Consider the following 27,338-nt stretch of genomic DNA (forward strand, 5'->3'; position numbering starts at 1 on the left):
CATAGCATCAACATATAAAAGCAAATATATATACTCACCATCCTGAAGCTTGTGCATATAAACACATGGGTTATATGAGCTCCTTGTGTACCCCTGGCCAATCATGAAGCTGTCGAATCTCTTATACCATTGTCGCGGCGATTGCTTCAAACCGTAAAGAGACTTCTTTATCTTGCACACCAAATCTTCCTTTGCTGCTATTTTGAATCCTAAGGGTTGTGTCATGTAGATCTCCTCATCTAAATCTTCATGTAGAAAGGCTGTCTTAACATCCATCAAGACCAAATCCAAATCTAGCTGTGCCACCAATGCTAATAAAATTCGAATCGACAAATACTTCACAACGGATGAAAATACCTCGTTGTAATCAACGCCCTCAAGATATACATATCCCTTGGCAACCAATCTGGCTTTGAATCGAAGGTTCCCAATAGAAGATCCCTCCTTCTTCACATATACCCACTTACAACCAATAGCTTTCTTACCCTTAGGTAGCTTTACAAGTTTTTAAGTGTCGTTCTTCTGAAGAGAACACATCTCCTCTTTCATAGCTTTCCTCCACCTGATCGAATCAGGACTAGACTCTGCCTCCCTGAATGTAGAAGGAACCATATCATCAACGACCTCCACTGATAATGCATATGCGACCATGACATCATTCTATCTAGCTAGCCGACGAATCACTCTTCTAGGTCTATTTGCTGCAATGGACTCCTGAACATGACCCTGCTCCCGAGTCTCACTATCTACTGTATCCTCTATATGCCCGGTTATTATCCCTACTCCTTTCAGTATCACCTCTGTAGGAGCTTTAATGGATACAATGCTATTTTGAGTGGATGGAGTTACATTATCCTCCACCTGCTGTGATATCTCTTGAATATGATCTTCCTCCACTTGCTGAGAAACTTGAGACCTCATCATGTAAGCCTCATCAAATATGACATCTCTGCTAATGACTATCTTCTTGTCCTGTGGATCCCATAACTTGAAGCTTTTAACACCTTCTCTAAATCCCACAAATACTGCTTTCCTCGCCCTCGGATTCAATTTATCATCATTGATATGATAATAAGCAGGACACCTAAATATCCGAAGTGGCTTATAGTCACTAGCCATCGAACCAGACCAACGCTCCATATGAGTCTTCCTCTGTATCACAGTGCACGATAACATGTTCACGAGATGACTCGCATAAACCAACGCCTCGGCCAAAAAGGATCTAGACAATTTACTCTGTGTCATCATACATCGCACCTTCTCCAGCAAGGTAAGGTTCAATCTCTCAGCTACCCCGTTCTGTTATGGTATCTCTCGAACTGTGAAGTGTCGCCTAATACCGTGATCCTGATAAAACTACAGAAATAGATCACTCTTGTACTCTCCACCATTATTTGAACGAAGAGTCTTTACCTTTCTACATGTCTGTAGCTTCACTTTCTTCTTTCACTCCATAAAAATATCCAGGACCTCATATTTATGCTTCATAGGGTATACCCAATTCCTTCTGGAATAGTCATTAATGAAAGTGACAAAATAGTTGGCCTCACCAAGTGATGTGTTCTTGGAAGGGCTCCAAACATCTGTGTGAATATAATCAAATATACCTTAGGTGTTGTGAATAGCGGTATTGAACTTCACTCTAGTCTTCTTCCCAAGTACACAATGCTCACATAGCTCTATCTTGCAGGTCTTAGAACCTTTCAATAGCCTATGTTTCGCCAATGACTACAGAGACTTATCACCTGTGTGTCCAAGTCTCATGTGTCATAATGTGGTAGTGTCCTCCTCTGTAGTGATAGAAGCTGCCAGACCCCCTGTAACTGTCTTGCCCTTCAAGTAGTATAGGAACTTTTTCTTGGCTCCTCGCATCACCACCATCGAACCGTTCATGACCCTCATAGTAGCATCCTCTAAGGTCACCCGATAACCTGCTGCCTCCAAAGTACCAAGAGAAATGATGTTCTTCGTCAACTACGGCACAAACCTTATTTTTTTCAACTCCCTAACCACACCGTCATGCATCCTGATCCGGACTGAACCAATACCACCAATAGGGCATACATGATCATTACCTATAAGCACGACATTCCCTCTTTTCTGCTCCTCAAAGCTGGAGAACCAATCCCTCCTTGGGCAAATATGATATGTGGCTCCTGAATCTAACATCCATTCCGCGGAGTCAACATAGTAAACCGACGATAGTGCAGAACACGAATAGCCTAAAGAATTTGAATCTGAATGTTCACCAACAGCTTTTACAACATCCACTTCTGAAGCTTGTACATGTTTCTCCTTATTCTTTCTAGCTTTGTCTTTCAACTTTAGGCAGTCAATCTTCTAATATCCCTCTTCTTTATAAAAACGACAATGATTTCTACCAACACTCTTATAGCCACCTCTATTCTTCGATTTTGAGCGGTTGACTTGGCGACGGTTTGGATTAAGGCCTCGAACTGCTAATGTATCTCCCGATGCCTTCTCGGAGGGTTCACCATCACTCTTCCTCAACTCATAATTTATCAACGTCGAGGTCACCTTCTTGTAGCTAACAGTAGTTCTTCCATTGATTATAGTGAGAACGAACGTACCATAATCATCCTCCAGCAATGAACATAACATTGCATTGTCTTCATCCTCAACCATGATATCCACATTGGTCATATCTAAAAGTAACTTCGTGAAGTTGTTAACATGCTCCCTAATAGAAACTCCCCTCTTCATCTTAAACTGGTAAAATCTCTTCTTTAAGTGAAGCCGATTCTCAATGCTCTTCGTAAGATACTTCTTATTGAGCGTTTCCCTCAATCTCTTCGTAGACGTCTCGTTCATCACGTCATAAATAAGATCCGACATCAAGCATGACCGAATAACTCCACAAGCCCTACTATTTATCTTTTTCCAAACCTTATCCTCCATATTAGCTGGTTTCTCTTGTAACTCAAGAGACTCCTCCAAATTCTGTGCATCCAATGCATCCATCACCTGGCACCTCCACAAACCAAAATTGATCTTTTCATCGAACTTCGGAACATCAATCTTCGTATTATTTATGTGCAGACTCTGTATCGCCTTCGTAAGGGACGAACCTGATGTGCTTGCTTCTCCCATGTTGTCGATCTAACTCTTCAAATAGGAATCCTTTAGCGGATCTTTCGAACAAGCTCTAAGACAAACCTGTAGCTCTGATACCACTTGTTGTGCGCAGCAGAACTCAAATCACACGAATAAGAACGAGGTAGATCATAACTAAACACAAATACAAATCACAATCACAGCAAGACAACGAATTTTACGTGGTTCGGCAAGTTGCCTACGTCCACGGGGTAAGGAGGGGGAGTTCTTACTATTAGAGATGAAGAGAATAAAAAATAGGGTTACAAAATTACTCAAAACCCTAAAACAAAGCTCTCTAAATCTCTCATCAATCTCCCACAATTGGATGCAACAATCCTCTCTCAAAGATTACTCAAAAATGTACTTGCTTAACCCTAATTAATCATGTATAGGGTAATATACAAACAACAAACGAAACGGGTCAAAAACCCAAAGCCCAAATTAGAACCGCTACGCGGTCGACCTCGACGGTCGACCGCACACCCTCGACAAAGAAGAAAATCGACTACAGGGTCCTCACGGTCGACCGCAACGATCGACTGAATCGATTCCTAAGACCAAAATCCATTACAGGGTAGGCACGGTCGACCGTCTCGGTCGACCGCCTCATCTCCAGAACTCTGCTGCCCTCCGTGCACGTTTCCGATCGACCGCCGTCAACTCGCGGTCGACCGACAAGCTGCCCGGCAGTTATCGTGAACTTTTTCTTAAGCTGTTCTTCGCCGTTCGCCAATCCTTCAAATAGCAACCATAAATATTTTATTTTTCCAAAACATGCTAGACCAAAATGACCCATATAATATAATAAGGATAATAAAGCAACTTATTGGATTGCATTCATACACCAAGCGAGTTACGTACACATATCCATACTACATATACTTATTTACATCTACATATCTCACACAACAATACAATAATAGGCTAATACAATACAATAATACCTACTTCCCTAAAAAAATAAAGCAATACAATAACAAACTAATTCAATTTGCAATACACAATTCCAAAATCCAATATCTTCAAGGATGCTTGCATTCAGTCGGTATCCCCTGAGGAAACCTCTTGACATCAGTACAGTAATTATAAATCATATAATTCTTCTGCACCCATCTCAGTCTCTTTAAACTAGCCACATCCAGTTGCTGATTAAACCAACGATTTCCTCCCGACCCACATCTCGACCTCCCAGAGCTCAAAACACAAGCCTGGGCCTGAAAATTCCTGTAACTCGCTGTAAATGGCGCTTTGCTCCAGTCAGTCTTCACTAATCCCCCTCTTGTTGCCCAATTATCAGCGTCCCATAGACTAGAATATAACCTCATTGGCTGGATTTTAGGAAAAGGGATGCGGTACTTCTCTAAGTTCTTGAAATCTCTTATAGGAATACCATCGACAGAGAATCTGAATTAAGAAACGCAAGATTAAAAATGTGAGTGGTTAATGTGATGGTTGTGTTAATGGGATAATTAAGGATTAATAGGATATGTTACATGATATGTTGGGGGTTCCATAGGATAGAGTAAGTGTGGAAATCCTTTGTGGGATCAAACCAGAGGTAGAACTGTTGCTCTCTGTTCCCTTTGCCTTGAGTGAATATGTTGGTGTGTAGGATGTATGGGTCGCCACTGAGGTTGCCGAGGAATTCGAAGTCGATCTCATCGTGAGTTGGTCCTTGAGATGATAACTGTGGTATAGTCCCATATCCGAAAAGAGTTAGAAAGAGTAATGAAATTAAATAGAAAAATCAGAGTCTATATTTAACGACTTAATGTTTTAGATTAGCACAAGTAATAAAATTAATTAGCCTTTCAAGTTCTCAAATTCTTAGGTAGAAGATAGGCCTGATCTCTTTTTTTTTGAAGTATTTTGACCAACCCTAATTAGAGTATTTGATCTTCGTTTCATTAGGATATTCTATTTTTTTTAAAGAAATATCTATTATGTATGAACTTCTTTAAAAGGTGGATATGTGTGGTAATTACAAGGAGGACCACATATGACAAATTTCAGGTTAACATCATGGATGTGAGAAAGTTCTATGTATATATAGTGAAATCCAACCACTTGAAAAGCTACCAATTAAGTTGTCAATAATGGATAAACCCACAAAATCCCTTTTTTTTTCATCATAAAGAAACTCACATAGTAGGCAGTAACAGTGCCAGCGGAGTTCCCCGGTACAAGCTTAAGCTGCATATCAATCTTCCCGAACAAATACTGATTCTTCGATTGAAACCCAGAGCCCGATACTTTGTCAAGCGACAGCGTGAGCATCTGTCCATTATTCAGAATCTTAGCTCGTCCGTCTCCCCAAGTAAGATCGAAATCACGATAAAAGTTTCCTCCATGAACACCAGACATTGCTACAAAAGTAGCTGCTAAGAAAATATGAACGCATTGAGACATAAGAGAAGAGCTCATATTGCCAGTGTTGTTAATTGTTATTTTTTTGAGTAGTGAAGATTTATGTGAAGGCAGCGGGGTGTATTTATAGTGAGAGCGGAGAAGAGGAATCCCGTGAGGTGAGTGAGAGGCACCAGCTGGCTTCAGTGGCGGGCGATGGGGTTTTTTCCGAACGGATTCATTCAAGATGTATTCTTGTTTGACTCGATCTCATCATCTATTTATTTATTTATTTTTTCCACCTTCGGGTCGGGTCTGAGGTGGGTGGAGTCTGGCCCGGACCCGTTGGGATCTGAATTGGGAAATGGCTCATGCGTGCGGTGCACTGAGGCTGAGTTTGTTAATACTTGATTTTTTTTATTTAGTTTTTTATTTTTATTCTTTTGGTGTTCACAAGTTGATGCTTGATAGGTTATACCTAATGATTAGGAATTTAGCTAAGGCAGAACGGTTGCTTAGAAGTTTTCAAGTTGCCTGGTTGTACGGATCATGAGTTGTAATCCATATTTGGATCTTGTCTTTTGTTGCAGAATATGTTGTTTTAGAGAAGGGTATTTGTGTTTGGAACCTGTTTTTACACGGAGAAAAAATGACAGTCCATCTCAAAATTGAACCCCATATAAACAACCACCCTAGTGCAGGAATACAATATGCATTTCAGCCTCTTGTTGCTTCGAAAATCAAAGAGAGAAAATTAGAACAACAGAGGGAGGCGAATTATGGCTTGCAAGATTGACTGCATGTATGTTGATTATTAGTAGAATCTTGACCTTGTTGTACTTGGAGAATGTAGCTAATCATGTTGATCACCGAACCACATGAAATCCTTGTGTTTCTCTAGTTGTTCTTCTAGTTTTAGTTGTTCTTTCTTTTGTCAATCTGTGCCCTTATTACGTTGTGTTGCTAACAAGTAACAAAGGAAGGGAGAGAAAGAGGCAACTTGCAACAATTATTTCGTCTTTAAATAGAATTCATTAGGTCTTCTAACATATATTTTCTATATAAAGTTATAATACTCAATGTTTACCACATTTATAATGGAAAATACTTTAAGATGATATCAGAGTGATCTAGATTCAAATCCCATTGGACATTCATTTAAAGAGGATTTAAGAATTTTTATTGTTGCTTTAATCCAAATATCTTTCTATGAAAAGAATGCTCAATATCTTACAGCATGTTAAATTATAGCACTCTAGCCTCACATCAACTTTAAAAAGTTTTGTTGTAGTGAAAGGACTTTGTGACATAGGTCTGTGTTGATGGATATCAAACTTTTCCAAAATATCACTATTGCTACATTTTGGAAAGTTAGAACACTGGTATTTTCAGTCCCCTACTTTTGGGCTTTTGATTGGATGAGGAGTGTGAGCAACTTTATCCCCAAGAGACTGGTTCACCTGAAAGCAATTGAAACAGATGATAAAAATTTGCTTTCAAGGCTAGAAACTATTAACCCTTCACCTCATAACGAGAATTGCTTTCAAGACTGGGGACAATTAATCTTTTCGAGATAAGGTTCATCGTTAACTTCATGCTTGGCCTTTCTTTTTCTTTAGTGATAGGTTCAGCCCCTTATTCTCCTAAATTAACTCCTTTAGCCCATTTGCACCTACTCCTTCATTTTCGGTTTTAATTTTTATTTCATGTTAATATAACTTTTTTATAAATCATTTTTGTGGGAACTCTTTTTTTTTTTTGGTAAATGAAAGTTTTATTCATCACCAATATGTAAAAGTTTGTACATCAAGAATATCCTCACATATGTGAGATAACAAAAAAACAGCTGAAACTTTTTTCAGCAAAGCTCCTCAAAGAAATTACCTCAACAAAAAAAGAACCCCCCCCCGTGAAAAAAAAAACAATTGTGGAGAAAACATGCACAGATTTTACCAGACTGTAAAAACGTGCACAACCAGACATTGTTATTCACAGAAGCTGCAGCTGAGAAAACTTGAGCCAAAACACAGCTTGTACTCCTTATTCCCACCTTAGATGAAAGCCTCCACATCAAAACAAATCCTCAACAAAAACAGGAACCTTTTCCACTGCAGTTCATAGTGTTAACACCAGTTCCTTATGCTCATTCAGGAGTTTGCTATTAAGGATGATGGACAGGATATCAATTTTGATTTCCCTAATCAGACGATCCACATCCTTGCAAACTTGTGTGAATATTCTTGCATTTCTTTCCCTCCAAATACTGTAAACAGTTGCCGCCAAAGCCATTCTCTTGATTTTATTTTTGAAACCACTTCCTCTCAACCTGATATTATACCAATCCAGGAGCAAATTCCAGTCACATGACCTCCAATTGAACCTAAGCCAATCCATAATACCATTCCAAACTTCACTTGAGAAGCAACAGGCAAAAAATAGGTGATTTCTAGATTCGATGGCATCTATAGAACACAGGATGCAACAATTGCGATTGATAACCCCCCTGATTAGAAGCTTATCCTGTGTAAGTAATCTGTCAAGGATGGCTAGCCACAACACAAAACTATGCTTAGGAAAACTTAATCCTTCCCAAACAGTATCCCTCCACATTACTTTAGCTGTAATAGGAAGTAAGGCATGATATAGTGCCGAAATTTTCAACTTTGAATTCTTTATACAAGAACTGATAAGATGCTGAAGGTTTGTAGCTCCACCACAAAGATTCAACACATTGTCTCTAATTTTTAGGATTTGTTTCCACATCCATGAGTCCTCAACTTTAGCTTCAACTTGCCAAATATTCCTGTGTTTTAAATATGTGCCATGAACCCACTTTATCCAAAAGAGCTCTTTGTTTGAATGAATAAACCATATGATCTTAAGGGCAGATGCAGTGTTCCATGTAACTGCGCCACTGAGGTTGCCGAGGAATTCGAAGTCGATCTCATCGTGAGTTGGTCCTTGAGATGATAACTGTGGTATAGTCCCATATCCGAAAAGAGTTAGAAAGAGTAATGAAATTAAATAGAAAAATCAGAGTCTATATTTAACGACTTAATGTTTTAGATTAGCACAAGTAATAAAATTAATTAGCCTTTCAAGTTCTCAAATTCTTAGGTAGAAGATAGGCCTGATCTCTTTTTTTTTGAAGTATTTTGACCAACCCTAATTAGAGTATTTGATCTTCGTTTCATTAGGATATTCTATTTTTTTTAAAGAAATATCTATTATGTATGAACTTCTTTAAAAGGTGGATATGTGTGGTAATTACAAGGAGGACCACATATGACAAATTTCAGGTTAACATCATGGATGTGAGAAAGTTCTATGTATATATAGTGAAATCCAACCACTTGAAAAGCTACCAATTAAGTTGTCAATAATGGATAAACCCACAAAATCCCTTTTTTTTTCATCATAAAGAAACTCACATAGTAGGCAGTAACAGTGCCAGCGGAGTTCCCCGGTACAAGCTTAAGCTGCATATCAATCTTCCCGAACAAATACTGATTCTTCGATTGAAACCCAGAGCCCGATACTTTGTCAAGCGACAGCGTGAGCATCTGTCCATTATTCAGAATCTTAGCTCGTCCGTCTCCCCAAGTAAGATCGAAATCACGATAAAAGTTTCCTCCATGAACACCAGACATTGCTACAAAAGTAGCTGCTAAGAAAATATGAACGCATTGAGACATAAGAGAAGAGCTCATATTGCCAGTGTTGTTAATTGTTATTTTTTTGAGTAGTGAAGATTTATGTGAAGGCAGCGGGGTGTATTTATAGTGAGAGCGGAGAAGAGGAATCCCGTGAGGTGAGTGAGAGGCACCAGCTGGCTTCAGTGGCGGGCGATGGGGTTTTTTCCGAACGGATTCATTCAAGATGTATTCTTGTTTGACTCGATCTCATCATCTATTTATTTATTTATTTTTTCCACCTTCGGGTCGGGTCTGAGGTGGGTGGAGTCTGGCCCGGACCCGTTGGGATCTGAATTGGGAAATGGCTCATGCGTGCGGTGCACTGAGGCTGAGTTTGTTAATACTTGATTTTTTTTATTTAGTTTTTTATTTTTATTCTTTTGGTGTTCACAAGTTGATGCTTGATAGGTTATACCTAATGATTAGGAATTTAGCTAAGGCAGAACGGTTGCTTAGAAGTTTTCAAGTTGCCTGGTTGTACGGATCATGAGTTGTAATCCATATTTGGATCTTGTCTTTTGTTGCAGAATATGTTGTTTTAGAGAAGGGTATTTGTGTTTGGAACCTGTTTTTACACGGAGAAAAAATGACAGTCCATCTCAAAATTGAACCCCATATAAACAACCACCCTAGTGCAGGAATACAATATGCATTTCAGCCTCTTGTTGCTTCGAAAATCAAAGAGAGAAAATTAGAACAACAGAGGGAGGCGAATTATGGCTTGCAAGATTGACTGCATGTATGTTGATTATTAGTAGAATCTTGACCTTGTTGTACTTGGAGAATGTAGCTAATCATGTTGATCACCGAACCACATGAAATCCTTGTGTTTCTCTAGTTGTTCTTCTAGTTTTAGTTGTTCTTTCTTTTGTCAATCTGTGCCCTTATTACGTTGTGTTGCTAACAAGTAACAAAGGAAGGGAGAGAAAGAGGCAACTTGCAACAATTATTTCGTCTTTAAATAGAATTCATTAGGTCTTCTAACATATATTTTCTATATAAAGTTATAATACTCAATGTTTACCACATTTATAATGGAAAATACTTTAAGATGATATCAGAGTGATCTAGATTCAAATCCCATTGGACATTCATTTAAAGAGGATTTAAGAATTTTTATTGTTGCTTTAATCCAAATATCTTTCTATGAAAAGAATGCTCAATATCTTACAGCATGTTAAATTATAGCACTCTAGCCTCACATCAACTTTAAAAAGTTTTGTTGTAGTGAAAGGACTTTGTGACATAGGTCTGTGTTGATGGATATCAAACTTTTCCAAAATATCACTATTGCTACATTTTGGAAAGTTAGAACACTGGTATTTTCAGTCCCCTACTTTTGGGCTTTTGATTGGATGAGGAGTGTGAGCAACTTTATCCCCAAGAGACTGGTTCACCTGAAAGCAATTGAAACAGATGATAAAAATTTGCTTTCAAGGCTAGAAACTATTAACCCTTCACCTCATAACGAGAATTGCTTTCAAGACTGGGGACAATTAATCTTTTCGAGATAAGGTTCATCGTTAACTTCATGCTTGGCCTTTCTTTTTCTTTAGTGATAGGTTCAGCCCCTTATTCTCCTAAATTAACTCCTTTAGCCCATTTGCACCTACTCCTTCATTTTCGGTTTTAATTTTTATTTCATGTTAATATAACTTTTTTATAAATCATTTTTGTGGGAACTCTTTTTTTTTTTTGGTAAATGAAAGTTTTATTCATCACCAATATGTAAAAGTTTGTACATCAAGAATATCCTCACATATGTGAGATAACAAAAAAACAGCTGAAACTTTTTTCAGCAAAGCTCCTCAAAGAAATTACCTCAACAAAAAAAGAACCCCCCCCCGTGAAAAAAAAAACAATTGTGGAGAAAACATGCACAGATTTTACCAGACTGTAAAAACGTGCACAACCAGACATTGTTATTCACAGAAGCTGCAGCTGAGAAAACTTGAGCCAAAACACAGCTTGTACTCCTTATTCCCACCTTAGATGAAAGCCTCCACATCAAAACAAATCCTCAACAAAAACAGGAACCTTTTCCACTGCAGTTCATAGTGTTAACACCAGTTCCTTATGCTCATTCAGGAGTTTGCTATTAAGGATGATGGACAGGATATCAATTTTGATTTCCCTAATCAGACGATCCACATCCTTGCAAACTTGTGTGAATATTCTTGCATTTCTTTCCCTCCAAATACTGTAAACAGTTGCCGCCAAAGCCATTCTCTTGATTTTATTTTTGAAACCACTTCCTCTCAACCTGATATTATACCAATCCAGGAGCAAATTCCAGTCACATGACCTCCAATTGAACCTAAGCCAATCCATAATACCATTCCAAACTTCACTTGAGAAGCAACAGGCAAAAAATAGGTGATTTCTAGATTCGATGGCATCTATAGAACACAGGATGCAACAATTGCGATTGATAACCCCCCTGATTAGAAGCTTATCCTGTGTAAGTAATCTGTCAAGGATGGCTAGCCACAACACAAAACTATGCTTAGGAAAACTTAATCCTTCCCAAACAGTATCCCTCCACATTACTTTAGCCGTAATAGGAAGTAAGGCATGATATAGTGCTGAAATTTTCAACTTAGAACTCTTTATACAAGAGCTGATAAGATGTAGAAGCCTTGTAACTCCACCACAAAGATTCAACACATTGTCTCTAATTTTCAGGATTTGTTTTCACATCCATGAGTCCCCAACTTTAGCCTCAACTTGCCAAATATTCCTGTGTTTTAGATAAGTGCCATGAATCCACTTAATCTAAAGGAGCTCCTTGTTTGAATGAATAAACCAAATGATCTTAAGGGCAGATGCAGTGTTCCATGTAACTGCTGAAAAGATTCCTAAACCTCCTTGATCCTTACTTCGACAGATTGCATCCCAAGAGACAAGGGAAGGCTTGTTAGAGTCAGCTTTTCCCCATAGAAAATCTCTACACAGTTTATCAATTCCATGAAGAACTTTCTTTGGTAGGATATAACTTGAAGTCCAAAATAGTTGAACCCCAAGGATGACACTTTTGATAATCTGGAGTCTCCCCGCATAGGATAGGTGCCTATGAGATAACCAATTTTGGAACTGACTGGATATCTTGTTAAAGAGAGGTCTATAGTCATCAAAGGATAGCCTCTTGCATACAAGAGGTACTCCCAAATATTTAATTGGGAGGTTGCCTTCAGAAAAGCCTAGACAATTCTGTATAGAAGCCTTGATAGAATCATCAACACCACCATAAAAAATAGCACTTTTGCTGGGGTTAGCATCCAGACCAGTTACTGAACTGAAGTGAGAAATACATTGCTTAAGCTTATGCACTGAGTACAAATTGTTGGCCTTCTTGTTTTGATGATGTTTAACAAACAATTTACCACTAATGTTGTTTGTCTAGTGTTTGTGCATTCCTATGTATTGTAGACAAACAACGTTGTTGGAGGATGGATGGAATTGCGCTTCAACGATGATATCCAATGGAGGTTAGCGGAATGTCGGTGAAGCCTTGCTATTCAAAGTTCAAGATCCAAGTTCAAGCTTCATCCGCGACATTACCAAGTTGAGCTACAATGAAGATCAAGATTGCTTGGGTAATGTAGTTTAGGATTTATATTATGTGTGTTAAGTACGTTAAGCTCAATATCTATACACACACATTATGTTGGTTTTCATATATATATACATATAGTGATATATATATATATATATATATATATACGTTTTTGGTTTTATAGTTTTGTCGGTCGACCACCAATAGATCCGTTAGACACTAACGGCTATTTTTCTGAGCTGTCTTCTGGGGTCTGTTTTGTCATTTTGTTTGGGGTTTTTGTTTAGATCTTGAGTGGGTATAAATACCCAATTGCTGATCTCTTTTTAAGGTATCAAGAATGTTTTAAAGAAGTTTTTAAACAAGTTTTAAACAAGGGTTTAAGTGTGTTTAAGGGTTTATTTTGTTTGTGAAGAAGTTTTCACAAGTGGAGGAGATCATCTTCTTGTTTGGGCTTCAATCTCCATCTCTCCATCTTGTCTTCTATTGAGAAGTTTTCTAAACTCTACTCTAGCTTTCATTTGTTATTTGTTAATTATCATTTCTATTAAAGCTAGTTTTATATTGAGTTTAGATTTGATTTTATCTCATTGTTACACACACCCACTTGAGCTTATTGTATTTGCATACATAGTATATTAGGGTTGTGAGAGATTGTAACATTGAGTTGTGCTTAATTGTGTTCTCATCTATTGTAGAGAACAAATTTGTTGTATTTACTTTGTGAGTGTTGTTAGGTTTTCGGTGAGCTAGAAACCGAGTGTGTTGTGAAGTTTTCGGTGAACTAGAAAACCGAGTGTGAGGAGTGAACGTTGTTCGGTGAGCGTTGAAAACCGACACTGTGAGGTGTAAACGTTATTCGGGTGAGCGTAGAAAACCCGGTTGTGATAGTGGATTTCTCCCCGGGAGTGGGGAGCGGAGACGTAGGACGGAAGGTCCGAACTCCGTGATCATATCTTGTGTTTGAGTGTGCTTTGGCGTTTATTTATACTTGTGTTTATATTTCTTGTCGCCATTGTCATTAGCTCATTATTTATATGATCCACTATCTAGTTCATATTGTTTACCCCTTGTGTTAGTTTACATATCCTATACATATATCATATTGTATATCTCTTTGATAGGATATATCATCTTGTGTTAGTTTATATATCCTTGCATATATATTTTTATCATGTAGGATATATCTCTTTGTTGTTCATATTGTGCTTATCCTAGCTTATATTCTTGTTGTATTTCATACTTGCTAGGATAACTTGTTAATTAATTTTAATTGGCATTTCAATCGGATTAGATTAGCATAAGACCCTAATCACCCCCCTCTAGGGTCTAACAATTGGTATCAGAGCTTGGTGCTCTTGATTTAAGGTCTAATCGCCTTGAGTTAAAGATCCAAGTTAGCTTTTTGTGCTAATCTAATTTTAAGCTTTATTTGTATCTTGCTTGCCTTTTATATTATGGATATGTATGGTTTAGGTTATGCCATTAATATTGCTCCTAGATTAGATAATTTCCCCTATGCCCAATGGTGTGTTAGATTTAAACTTTTTGTTCAATCTAAACACTTTGATTTATGGAAAATTATAGATGATGCTTATATTGTGCCCACTTTGGAGAAATCCAAATGGAATAAGAATGATCATCGTATGTTTACAATGAACAATATTTTGTTAGAATATTTGCTAAATGCTTTTAATTCATCTATGTCTAACAAGTTTGTTCATTTTGATAGTGCTTACAAACTTTAGAAATTTATAGAAGCACATCAAGGAGACTTAGAGGCTATCCGACAAACTTTGGAGGATCTCGCTTCAAGTTCTAAAGGAGTTTCATGCACACGGCCACTAGGCGATAGCCCTAGTAAGGTTTGCGAGTTCGAACCCGATAATGATTTATCTAGTGATGAACTTGCTTGTGCTAGTGAAAAATTATTGCATGCCTTTAACAAATTACAAAATGATTTTAATGATTTAAAAAGCAAGCATGATGTTTTAAAATCCGATCATGAGAAGCTAGTGTCCAAATTTGATGTCATTGAAAATAAAAATACTATGCTTAAAGAAAGCAATGACTTATTAAATTTGGAAAATAGAAATTTGTTCTAATCTATTGCTAGCCTATCTCATGCTAAGATTGATACCATGTTAGAAGTAGAGAACATAAAGAATGATACAGCTTCTTTTATAAATAACTATTTATGTTCTACTTCTAAAAATGCATATGTGCCTAAAAATAAAGATTTAAATCTTATGAAAAATAGTATTTCATCTTTAGATTCAACTTTAAAAATATGCATTAATAATCATAAGAGGCTTATGGACATGTGTGCCAAGACTAAGTCAAAATCATCCACTCATTATGCACACATGTATAGCAAAACTTATAAGTGTTCTATTTGCGGCCGTCAAGGTCATTTAGCTAAGTTTTGTTATGATGCACACAAACATAAGAATTCTAATGTTCCTTGTGTATCTCATGTAGTTTCTTCATCTTGTACACTTACACATTCACATGCTCATTCTCACAAAGTTCATCATAAGCATGCTAGTGTGTTCAAGTGTGATCATTGTGGTCGTTTTGGTCATTTGGCCAAATATTGCTTTGATTTGAAAAGAAAATCTCATTTGACAAATGCTTCCAATAGACCACATGTTTTTAAATGTGATGTTTGTGGTAGGTTTGGACATCTTGCTAAATTTTGTTTTGATATACAAAAAGCTTCTAAATTGCAATATGTTCCAAATAAACCATTGTTTAAGAATGTTTCTCATTTGCAAAATAATTTTAAAATAAAATCTTTATTTGCAAATGATTCCCGTGCACGAGCTAATGGTCCACAAAAACAAATGGATCTCTTTCATTGCACAAATTGCAATCGGAAGGGTCATTTGAATGAATATTGTTTTGACCATGTTAGTGCACCACATATACCTAAGAGGGTTCATAACCCTAAGGTTTTGAGCTTAAATGATAGGGATCATGTCCCTAAAATGGATCTCTTTTATTGCACAAATTGCAATCGGAAGGGTCATTTGAATGAATATTGTTTTGACCATGTTAGTGCACCATATGTGCCTAAGAGGGTTCATAACCCTAAGGCTTTGAGCTTTAATGATAGGGGTCATGTCCCTAAATCTTTTGATACCAAGAGTTCTTGGGTACCAAACCAAGAATTTTAGTATTCTTATTTTTCTTTGTCTTGGTTTTTGAAAATTATGTTTTAAGATCTTTTGGTTATGAAAACAATTTTTCTTTTATCAAATCTTTTGTTTTCATGATTATTAGTTTTGATTTTGATGAGATGTTTGTATTTATATAACCCTCCGGATTTATTGGGTGTTTATTCCCAAATCATGTTTACCGGATGCTAGAATGATTAATGTATTCTATGAGTGGTTTGATCAAGTTATGTAAAGAAAATTTTCTTTTTGATCAAACATTGTTTTTGGACTCAAATCTTGATTTATGATTTCATTTGAGTGATTTGTTTTCATTTGAAAACTTTTTACATGACTCTCATGTTTCTCTTCTTTTGATTTCATAAATCTATTTTATACATTGGCTTTTATGATATGAGACAATATGTTCATCTTGATATATTTATATATGTTCTCATTATCTCTGAATGTGAGTGATTTTTGGCATATTATTTATGCTTGCTCACATGTTTACCATGATCTTTTACTGCTAATATTTCATATGGTTTTTTTGATAGGGGGAGCTATTCCCTATATTTGCTTTGTACTCACCCATGCTTATTGATAGGGGGAGCTTTCGCTCTCTTCATACCTTTGTCCCCTTTTTGATGTTGTCAAAGGGGGAGAAATATTATGAGTATACATTTTTCTTGTTTATATGCATGTGAATTATAATTTATATATTCATTTCCTTTCATGCATATATCCTTTTTGTAAATTGTTTGTCATCATCAAAAAGGGGGAGATTGTTGGCCTTCTTGTTTTGATGATGTTTAACAAACAATTTATTACTAATGTTGTTTGTCTAGTGTTTGTGCATTCCTATGTATTGTAGACAAACAACGTAGTTGGAGGATGGATGGAATAGAGCTTCAACGATCATATCCAAAGGAGGTTGGCGGAATGTCGGTGAAGCCTTGCAATTCAAAGTTAAAGATCAAGTTCAAGCTTCATCCGCAAAGTGTACGGAAATGCAAATTGAAAAATTCTTTTTTGTAACATGTTCAAAATCACATTTGAAAACATTTCCCAAAGTTTCATCAAGTTTGAAATTGATTTGTTACGTTTAATTGAATTTACAAAATCATGTTTTTCGTTCGTGCTTGTGTTTTGAACTATTTTGCAAAATGATGATTTTTCACAAATGGGAAATGCAATTTGGAAAATTCTTTTTGTAACATGTTCATATACATTTCCCAAAGTTTCATTATTTTTGGACTTCATTTGTTATTTTTAACAATTTTCCAAAGTCTCAAAAATCAGTTTTCTAAAACCTGTAAGTTTCTGTTATATCAGATTTCGGTCGACCGATCTGGTCGACCGCTCAAGTTCTTTTTTGTTACTGGGTGATAGAGAGTCTGTCGGTCGACCGGTGCGGTCGACCGAAAGCTACATCGGTCGACCGCACCGGTCGACCGACGAAGTTCTCTGCTCGATTCTCAGTTTGGGATTTGCATCACGGTCGACCGTAAATTTCTTCGGTCGACCGCCGCTCCTTCAGTACTGTTTCCAACGGCTAATTTTTATTACCGTTGTGGGGCTGTTTTGGTCTTTTGTTTTGGGAGTTTTGGCTGAGATTTTTATTACCATTGCGGGGCTGTTTTTGTCTTTTGTTTTGGGAGTTTTGACTGAGATTTCAAGTGGGTATATATACCCTATTGCTGTTCTTTTTCAACATAACCAAGAAATGTTTTAAACAAGATAAGAAGTTTTTAACAAGGGTTTTAAAAAAGGGTTTAAGCTTGTTTAAGGGTTTGGTTTAAAGCTGTTTTGGTTTTCACAAGTGGAGGAGATCCGGTTGATAGTGGATTTCTCCCCGGGAGTGGGGAGCGGAGACGTAGAACGGAAGGTCCGAACTCCGTTATCATATTGTTTGTTTGAGTGTGCTTTGGCGTTCATTCATATTTATGTTCATATCTTATATCGCCATTGTGCATTGTTCATTTCTATATCATCCACTATCTTGTTTAGATTGTTTACCCTTGTATTGTTTATATATCCTTGCATATATTTCTATCATATAGGATATATCTCATTGTTCATATTGCTTATCCTAGCTTATATTCTTGTTGTATTTCATACTTGCTAGGATAACTTGTTAATTAATTTTAATTGGCATTTCAATCGGATTAGATTAGCATAAGACCCTAATCATCCCCCCTCTAGGGTCTAACACAAATCCTCTTTGCTAAACAGCAATAAGTCATCAGCAAAGATGAGATGAGTAATTTTTAGTTTGCCACATTTAGGATGGAATTTAAAATTCCTGTCAAGTTTCAAAAGATCAAGGCTCCTAGATAGGTATTCCATACCTAAAATGAACAGGTAAGGGGATAGTGGATCACCTTGTCGCAACCCCCTTTCCCCTTTAAAATAGCCATGTAGAGAGTCATTTAGAGAGAGAGAGTATCTGGGAGAAGAAATACAGGACATAATCCAACTAGTCATCATATTTGGAAACCCCAGACCAGAAGAGTATCTGGGAGAAGAAATACAGGACATAATCCAACTAGTCATCATATTTGGAAACCCCAGACCAGAGAGCATTTCAGCTATAAATTTCCAGCTAATGGTGTCAAAGGCCTTTCTGATATCCATGTTAATCATAATCCTTGGAGATATATGCCTCCTACCATAGTTCTTTACAAGTTCATGAGCCAGGAGGATGTTATTTGATATCAGTCTTCCTTTCACAAATGCACGCTGAGCATCATTTATAATATATCCCATAATAGATTGGATCCTGTTTGCAAGGATTTTAGAGATGACCTTATATATGCAATTGCAGCAGGATATAGGCCTGAAATATGATGAGTAAGTTGGACATTGGACCTTAGGAACAAGAGTAATAGATGTAGAGTTGATTTCACCCAATAGCTTTCCTGTTTTAAAAAATTCCTCAATGGCATATGATACCTCATCTCCAATAATTGGCCAAGCTGTTTTAAAGAATTGTAGGAACTTTGTATTGGCTTAGTTTTTTTATTTTTGGTTTTAATTTGTATTTCATGTTAATATAACTTTTTATAAATCATTTTTGTGGGAAATTTGTATTTGCTTAGTTTTTTTAGCTAATCTTGGTAAATTTTGCAACTAATTAGAATGCTATAAACAAATATAATTGATTGAATATTTAAGATAATATTTTGATTAAAAATAGAAAATTAGGTGGCATTGCAATGAAAATTTAAAATAAAGTGGATAGACATGAAACATTTATATACTTTATTTTTCCAAAATGATTTTTGTGTGCTTCAACAAAAAATTTCAAAGGATTTATGAGATACTGAGGTGGCTGCTATATATATATAGGTCCCCAAGATCTAACTTATTTTAAAATAAGCTCTTCAAATAATTTAAGTGTCTCAAATCAGTGTTTCAGCTTATCATCTACTAACTTTAACTTCAAGTTTAACTAGTCATTGTTTATTTATTCGTCAACTCTCCCTCATATGTACTAGCTATTTGTTGTTAATATATTCATTTTCCCTATAGTGGCGGAGTTACGTAGTGTCTAGCGGTGTTGCAGTGTTGCAGGACACCACTAAATTGCTTACTTTATTACATATTTTTATTTATTTTTAATTATATTTACTATTTAGAACACCATTAAAATTAGTGTAGGACACTATTAAAGGGATAAAATTATAAAACTGTCAATATAGATTTTCAAATACAACTGTAATAAACTATATATAGACACCATTAAGACAAAATCCTAGCTACTATATATCGGTTACTTCTCTCCGACCCCAACCAAAGTATGGGAGGAGTGGAAAACAAGAGAGAGGAGAAGCAAAAGAATGAGAGGAATGAGAGATTTTGCTGGGTTGGAGAGAAGTAGCCGTTATTGGGAATATCATGATATAAGCATAAATATCTAAATAGAGAGGAGGATATAATGGATAACAAGAAATGTGATGCCTTTGGTTGCGTCATCTGATCATGTTGCCCCCGTGATTACAAATTTAAAAGATCGTACATCATATAATCACAAACGGTCACAATCCGAGAGTCATTCGCAGTAATTCACAAAAGTTCACCAGAAAAGTATGATGGTTTTGGAGTCCTCGTTTCGGCCTAATTCAGTGAATACCAGTAATAATTAGCTGTCATGGCTCCCAATTTTAATGGCATCCATTCATGGACCTCAAAATTCCAATTATTGACACCTTGGGGTCAACGGCTGAGGTCTACTTCATCCTGATCTATGAAATGCTGAAGATGAATGCTAAATTATGGAGAAACCATTCAATGGTTCCGACCCCTTGAATGGTTACTATGCCAAGAAGATAGGAATTTGACTTATCGCAAAGAATGAATTTCTAATATCTCTTCTCAATCCAAAGGGAATTTCGCGAAATACATGGTGACAAATTGAATAACAATGGGTTTGGTTGACTCCGTCTTGAAAAAAGTGCGCGATTTTCATATATAATTAGTCCAATTTCAACTTACTTTTTGGGAGATATGACCCGTTCTTCCTTGCAAATCATTTTCTTCTTCCAGGCCCGAATTTAGGCTTCTGATAGTCCAGTTTTGTTGGGAAATAAATAGGACAACAAGACCTTTCCCGTCTTTGTGATGAGATGAGAACAAAAAGAAAAAGCAGAAGAGAAAACAAACAGAGAGAAAAATTGCACACACACAAGATTTACCGAGGTTCAGCTCAATTTGAGCTTACGTCCTCACCCACTCCTTCTTCACTGTTTCTACTATAATCAAATGAAAGCTTATAAAGGGTCTTCTCTCAAATTGGTATATCTTAACTTGAGGATCACTTTCTCTCAAACTCACTTGAGGATTACAGGTTGTATGTGGTTCTTCTTCTTGCTTCTTGTTGTCAACTTTCACCATCTCCCCTCTATTTATAGGAAGGATATGCCTCTTGGGTACATCACATTCAAAGACCAGCCCTTCCTTCTCCCAATGCATGGAGAAAGATAATCTATCAATGCATGCAGAATATGAACAGGTAGCCAACTTTCAAGAGCTTCAATACACCTTAGAATTTTCATGGATAAAATCTATATTAATTTATCATGGGGATGGACCCCCGTTCCCATCAATCTCCCCCTCCATCCTCATGAGGAGAAAGTTTTCAAACAGTAATCATATATGTCTTTCTTCGGCAGAAGTTATGCTTCTCTTTTGGTAGAGCCTTTGTCATCATGTCAAACGGATTTTGGTTTGTATCAATCTTCTTAATGTTCATAAGATGATTCTCCAAAGCATCACTGATCCAATGAAGACGTACATTGATATGTTTTATCCTTGAGTGATAGGTAGCATTTTTACTCAAGTCGATGGCGCTCTGACTGTCACAATATAGAGTATACTTCTCTTGCTTGAGATATAGCTCCTTCAGAAAATTCTTCATCCACAAGAGCTCATTGTTGGCTTCTGTAGCAACGATATACTCAACTTCTGTGGTGGATAGAACGATACACTTTTGTAGCTTTGATTGCCATGATACAGCTCCCCCTGCAAAGGTAAATAAGTATCCTGATGTGGACTTTCTTTTGTCCAAGTCACTGCCATATCAGAATCAGTTTAGCCTTCCAAGATAAGTTTTCCATCTCCAAAATATAAAGAATATTTAAAGGTTCCTCTAAGATATCTTAGGATCCACTTTACTGGTTCGCAATGTTCTTTACCAGGATTGGCAAGATAACGACTTACCACTCCAACTGCATGTGCTATGTCGGGTCTTGTACAAACCATGGAGTACATCAAACTTCCGACGATCGAGGCAAATGGAATGCTCTTCATCTCCTCCTTCTCCTTCTCACTTGAAGGGTTTTGTTGTGTACTTAGCTTAAAATGAGCTGCTAGCGATGTGCTGACTGGCTTAGAGTTCAACATATTGAAACTCTCCAGAACACGTTCAATGTATCTTTCTTGTGATAGCCATAACTTTCTCGCACTTCTGTCTGGAGAAATCTTCATTCCCAATATATGTTGTGCTACTCCTAAGTCTTTCATGTCAAATGACTTGCTCAGCTCTTACTTCAACCTATCAATTTTAGACCTATCTTTTCCAACAACAAGCATATCATCAACATATAGAGAGAGAATAATGAAATAATCATCCGAGAACTTTTTGACGTAAACACAATGATTTGTAGATGTTCTATTGTACCCATGGTCAAACATAAAAGAATCAAACCTTTTATACCACTGTTGAGGTGTCTGCTTGAGTCCGTACAAGCTCTTCTTCAATTTGCAAACCAGGTGTTCTTTTCCCTTTACCTTGAAACCATCTGGCTGTTGCATATAGATTTCTTCTGCCAAATTATAATGGAGGAATGATGTCTTCACATCTAACTGCTTAACTTCAAGGTCTTAAGAAGCAACAAGACCAAGAATAACCCGAATAGAAGACATCCTTACAACAGGAGAGAAAAAATTTCATAGTCAACACCTTGCTTCTGATTGAAACCTTTCACCACGAGGTGAGCTTTGTACTTGACTTGGCCATTTCCTTCATTCTTGATTTTGAACACCTATTTGTTTTTCAATGCTTTTATGTTCTTAGGTAGCTCTACCAAGTCATAAGTGTGATTCTTATGCAAAGAATCCATCTCCTCTTGCATAGCACCAAGTCATAAGTGTGATTCTTATGCAAAGAATCCATCTCCTCTTGCATAGCTTTCTTCCACTTTGCACGATCATCACCATCTCCTCTTGCATAGCTTTCTTCCACTTTGCACGATCATCATGAACTTGTGCTTCATGGAAACTTTTTGGTTTACCTGCATCTGTTACCATAGTATACTCTGAAGCATGGTATATAGTTGAGGGTTGTCGTTCTCTCTCCGATCGTCTCAACTGAGGTACTTGTGGCTGATCCATATATGGTGACTCTGCATGTTCATGCTCCACCTGGTCAAAACCTGGGGAACCTGCAATTTCTTCTTCTTGCACATCTTGACAATCATTATTTTCTAGCACGGGAGAAGGAAAAACAACTGGTGTAGAGATTGGATCTGGGACAATATGAGTGTTTTGTGGCTCCTCTTATTTTTCAAAATCTGCAAATATTTTATCTTCACAAAAAACAACATCCCTGTTCCTCACAATTTTCTTATTTTTAGGATCCCATAACCTATACCCAAATTTATCATTTCTATATCCTAGTAAGATGCATGGAATAGCTTTATCATCAAGCTTTATTCTTTTCTCCTTAGGTACATATACAAATGCCTTGCACCCGAACACCCGCAAGTGAGAATAAGAAATATTCTTTCCACTCCAAACTCTTTCAGAAATATCTCCATCCAAGAGAACTGAGGGGGACAAGTTTATCAAGTAGCAGGTTGTTCACACTAATTTAGCTAAGGATAACATACTCCTTATCCTTTCCACAATTGTGCGGTTCATCCTTTCTGCAATCCCATTGTGTTGTGGTGTGTGTGGAACAGTCTTTTGGTGTCTAATGCCATAAAAAGAATAATAGTCTTGAAACATCCTTGAAGTATACTCACCACTATTATCAGTGTGAATACACTTCAAGAGCTTTCCGGTTTATCTTTCAACTTTGGTATGAAAGTCTTTGAAAACTTCAAAGACTTGATCTTTGGTTTTTATGACATACACCTGAAAGTCTTTGAAAACTTCAAAGACTTGATCTTTGGTTTTTATGACATACACCCACACCTTTCTAGATGCATCATCTATGATTGGTTTTTATGACATACACCCACACCTTTCTAGATGCATCATCTATGAAGGTCACAAAGTATGAGACACCACTAAAAGTTTTTTCATTTATGGGTCCGCATACATCCGAATAGACTAAGTCCAATATGTCAGTTTCCTTTTCGTTATAATTTTTAACAAAAGCTATCCGGTGTTGTTTTCCAATCAAGTAGTGATCACAGTGAGATAGTGTTGTACTTTGCATGGATGGAAGTAGTTGTCGCCTTACGAGAGTTTGTAACCCTTTCTCGCTCATGTGGTCAAGCCGCTTGTGCTACAAATCCATAAAAGTACCTTCCACTTTTCCAAGTTCATCATTCCCTAAGTGAAACTGAGTCTTATAGAGAGTGCAACACTTCTTTCCTCTCGCTAATGCAAGTGATCCTTTGGTAAGCTTCTAACATCCTTTACCAAAGTTGCTTGTGTATCCTTCTTCATCAAGCTTGCCGATGGAGAGAAGACTGAGACGAAGATCGAGTACAAATCTAACATCTTTTAGAAGCACCTTTATTCCAAAGTTAGTAGTAACACAAATATTTCTAATGCCAAGAATTTGAGAAGAGTTTTTGTTACCCATTTTTACCATTCCAAGATTACCTTCACGAAACGAAGTGAAGTAGTCCTTCTTGGGAGTAGCATGGTAGGAGGCACCAGAATCAATCACCCATTCTGAGTCTTGGCAAGTGAGATTTACACAGTCTTCTTCACATGCCGAGAAAAGCACAATTTTATTGTCACTGACAACGGCTGCACTGTCATTCATTTCTTATTTTTCATTGGTCTTTCCTGCCTTTTGTTCTCACTTGAGCTTGCGGCATTTCCGTTTTATGTGTCCATTCTTCCCGTAGTGGTAGCAACTAATGTCCCTTGATAATCACATTTTATTACAATTTTATACCATCATTATCTATTTTTATATGAATAAATATACTACTAATAATTGTTTTTATCTTTAATTGCAGGTTAATGAAGAATAAATCTCAAAACTCTCATCTCTCAACAAAAAGCCCATAATTTAATGAAGAAATGAAGCCATGAAGCCCAATGAATTCTTTCAAGTATTTAATAAAGAGATAAATCAAAGCCCAAGCCCAAGAGTCCAAGAAAAGCCCAATGTCTAAAGCCCAAAACCAAACAAGAAGAAGAAGCTGCGGTCAACAAAAGGAGAAGGTCAGGCATCGATGCCTGCATCGATGGCGGCATCGATGCCTGCATCGATGCCTGTATCGATGCCTGCATCGATACGCTGGGCAGTTTGTTACGAATCTAAGGCTGAAATTTGTTGTTTTTGGATAAGATTTCAATCCAATGGCTCTCATTATCAGATGTTTACTATAAATAGGGGTAGAGAGTGAGGGGTTAGAGGTGTGAAAATTTTGTAAACTCCTTTTGGAGAAGGAGGGCTACTCTTAATTGAGAAGGCTCCTCTTTGTTGAATGATGAGGATGGAGATGAAGAGCAATTTGAAGGTTTGCATTTCTTTTCTCTTTTATTTCTTTTTAGTAATTTCTTTATTATTGCTTATTAGTTAGATTTAAATTCATGCTTGTAGTATAGATTTACTTTCTTGTCTTTTTTTTTATTTCTTTTTGCACTTTAATTTGTAGAGTAGATTTATTTTTCTTGCATTTAATTTCTGCAATTTATTTTGTAGTTTAGATTTTTATTTTCTTTGTAATTAGATTTATTTCTTGTTCATAGTTTAGATTTTTCTTTTCTTTTTATTTTTGTAATTAGTTCTTTTTCTTGTTTTTATTTCTTAAAGATGTGAATTTAATTCTTGTAGGAAGTTTAGAATTATATGAAACTAGTCTAATTTCCTTTATATTGTATGAATTATTCTCTTGTACTTAAAATGTTCATGTTTAGGATAATCAACTAGAGAACTAATCGGTAGAAGAAGAATTTGATAATCTATGCTTATCTTAAATGGTTTGATAGGTTATGCTTATGAATTCTAGGATTATTATCATGTTGTTGTTCTTATCATGAATAGTAATTTTAACTTAGATGATAATTTGATAGGTTACACTTTCCTTAAATGGTTTGATAATCTATGCTTAATAAATCTAAGTTGAAATATGATAAAAAGAGAATAGTTTATATTTTGTAATTGAAATTGGTTAGTGGATTATATTCTAGATTTCTTACCTCTTTTGAATCCTTCATCTTAACTTTCTTAAATTTTCTTTTCATTTTTGGTTTTATTTCTTGATTTTATTAATTCATATTTCTTGCCTTGTGATTTCATTTATTCTTTAATTCTTCCTTCTCTCCTCTAAAATTCAATTTATTACCTCTTGCATATAAATCAAAACAACCACTCATACAATCACACTTATTCTTTATTCCTAATTGTCACGCACAAAATATAAGAACCAAGTTTAATAATCTCTTAAAATCACCTTCTTCGTGGGATCGATATCTTTTTATACTATAACTTGATAAATTGTGCACTTGCAATTTTGGTACATAATTATGCCGCATCAAGTTTTTGGCGCCGTTGCCGGGGAAGGTGCTAAAATAGGATTTTATTAACTTGATTCTTTAACTTGTGTATTTTTCTTGTGAAGGAACCGCTTGGAGCTTGAAAATCTTGGATTGAAGATCAAGAATTTGGAGCATTGCTTTCGGGTAAGTCCTCTTTCTAGTTTTCAATTTCACCCTCTTTAGCTAGCTTCACAATTAGAGACAATTAGGTTTTAAAAAAAAAAATTATTTTTGTTGACCATAATAAAATCAACCTTTCACTTGGACATTAACTAACAAGATAATAAATTCAAACATGAGCCATCTTCTCACATTTGATTGTTGTTGACCATAATTAAAAAATATAAAGATTTTCTTTTTATCATCCTTTTTAGTCGCTTTTTAATTTCTAGGGTTGCATTTCATATAGTGTAGGAATTCACCAAAGTGATTGTAGCACTTGATTTGGCATACACTTAAATCATTCTTAAGGGCAAAACCCCAATCAAGATAAGGTAAGAGATTTCATCACCCTTTCCTTAGCCCACAAATCACTAATTCCTCACTTCACAAATCCAAGCCTTCTAAAACTCATTAGACGTTGGCCTCTAAGGATTCGAGCTCAATAAGGAACAAGAAATCTTTAAGTGAACCGGTTTAAGTTTTCTCAGAATAGTTGGTGTCTAAGGCAAGGTTTAGGGGTTGCGTAAAGCACTCCGCAAGGAAAGATGTACTTAATTGATCTTTGATCAACCTCTAGTACTATCCTTACCTGGCTAACTACCTGGGTAAAACTTTGATCTTTTCACTGTAGGAATTTTTTGGTTAGGAGCTGGTCTAGTTGAGTTAGGCTAAACCCTAGAGTTAGAGTTGATTGAAAAGTGATTGCCTTGATTTGTTTTAGTTAGGGATTTTCTTTTTCTTTATCTTCTCATTAAAAAAAACTAATTTTCTTTCTTTCCTTAAAAAAAACTAATTTTCTTTCTTTCCTTAAAAGAAAAAAAAACTAATTTTCTTTCTTTCCTTAAAAGAAAAAAAACTAATTTTCTTTCTTTCCTTAAAAAAAAACTAATTTTCTTTCTTTCCTTTAAAAAAAAAAATTTATTTTGGTGTATGCAAATTTGGGTTCGGGATAATTTTCATCGCTTAATCCGTGTTGAATCAATCCAAGAAATGGCAAATCAGCATGTTCTTCAGGATATGTGTTACCCCACCAGAAATACAATTCCATCTTGCATAAGACTCCCCGAAGTAAAT

The 27,338-nt window shown here is 36.3% G+C and overlaps 1 protein-coding gene across 2 annotated transcripts; it reads right to left on the reverse strand.

Annotated features, from left to right (window-relative positions):
* LOC109840414 (probable xyloglucan endotransglucosylase/hydrolase protein 25) lies at positions 3,920 to 9,303 on the reverse strand. 2 transcript variants are annotated; one of them, XM_020409053.1, is made up of 3 exons: positions 8,895 to 9,303; positions 4,611 to 4,804; positions 3,920 to 4,521 (listed from the first exon to the last, which is right to left on the reverse strand). In XM_020409053.1, exons 1-3 carry the CDS (start codon positions 9,171 to 9,173, stop codon positions 4,140 to 4,142), a joined length of 855 nt encoding a protein of 284 aa, XP_020264642.1. In that variant the 5' UTR covers positions 9,174 to 9,303; the 3' UTR covers positions 3,920 to 4,139. The 2 variants fall into 2 exon arrangements, with proteins under 2 accessions (XP_020264642.1, XP_020264641.1); XM_020409052.1 differs by lacking the exon at positions 8,895 to 9,303 and adding an exon at positions 5,263 to 5,665 and having other exon boundaries at positions 3,929 to 4,521.

This window comes from Asparagus officinalis, chromosome 5 (genome assembly GCF_001876935.1).
Source record: "Asparagus officinalis chromosome 5, Aspof.V1, whole genome shotgun sequence".
Lineage (NCBI taxonomy): Eukaryota > Viridiplantae > Streptophyta > Magnoliopsida > Asparagales > Asparagaceae > Asparagus > Asparagus officinalis.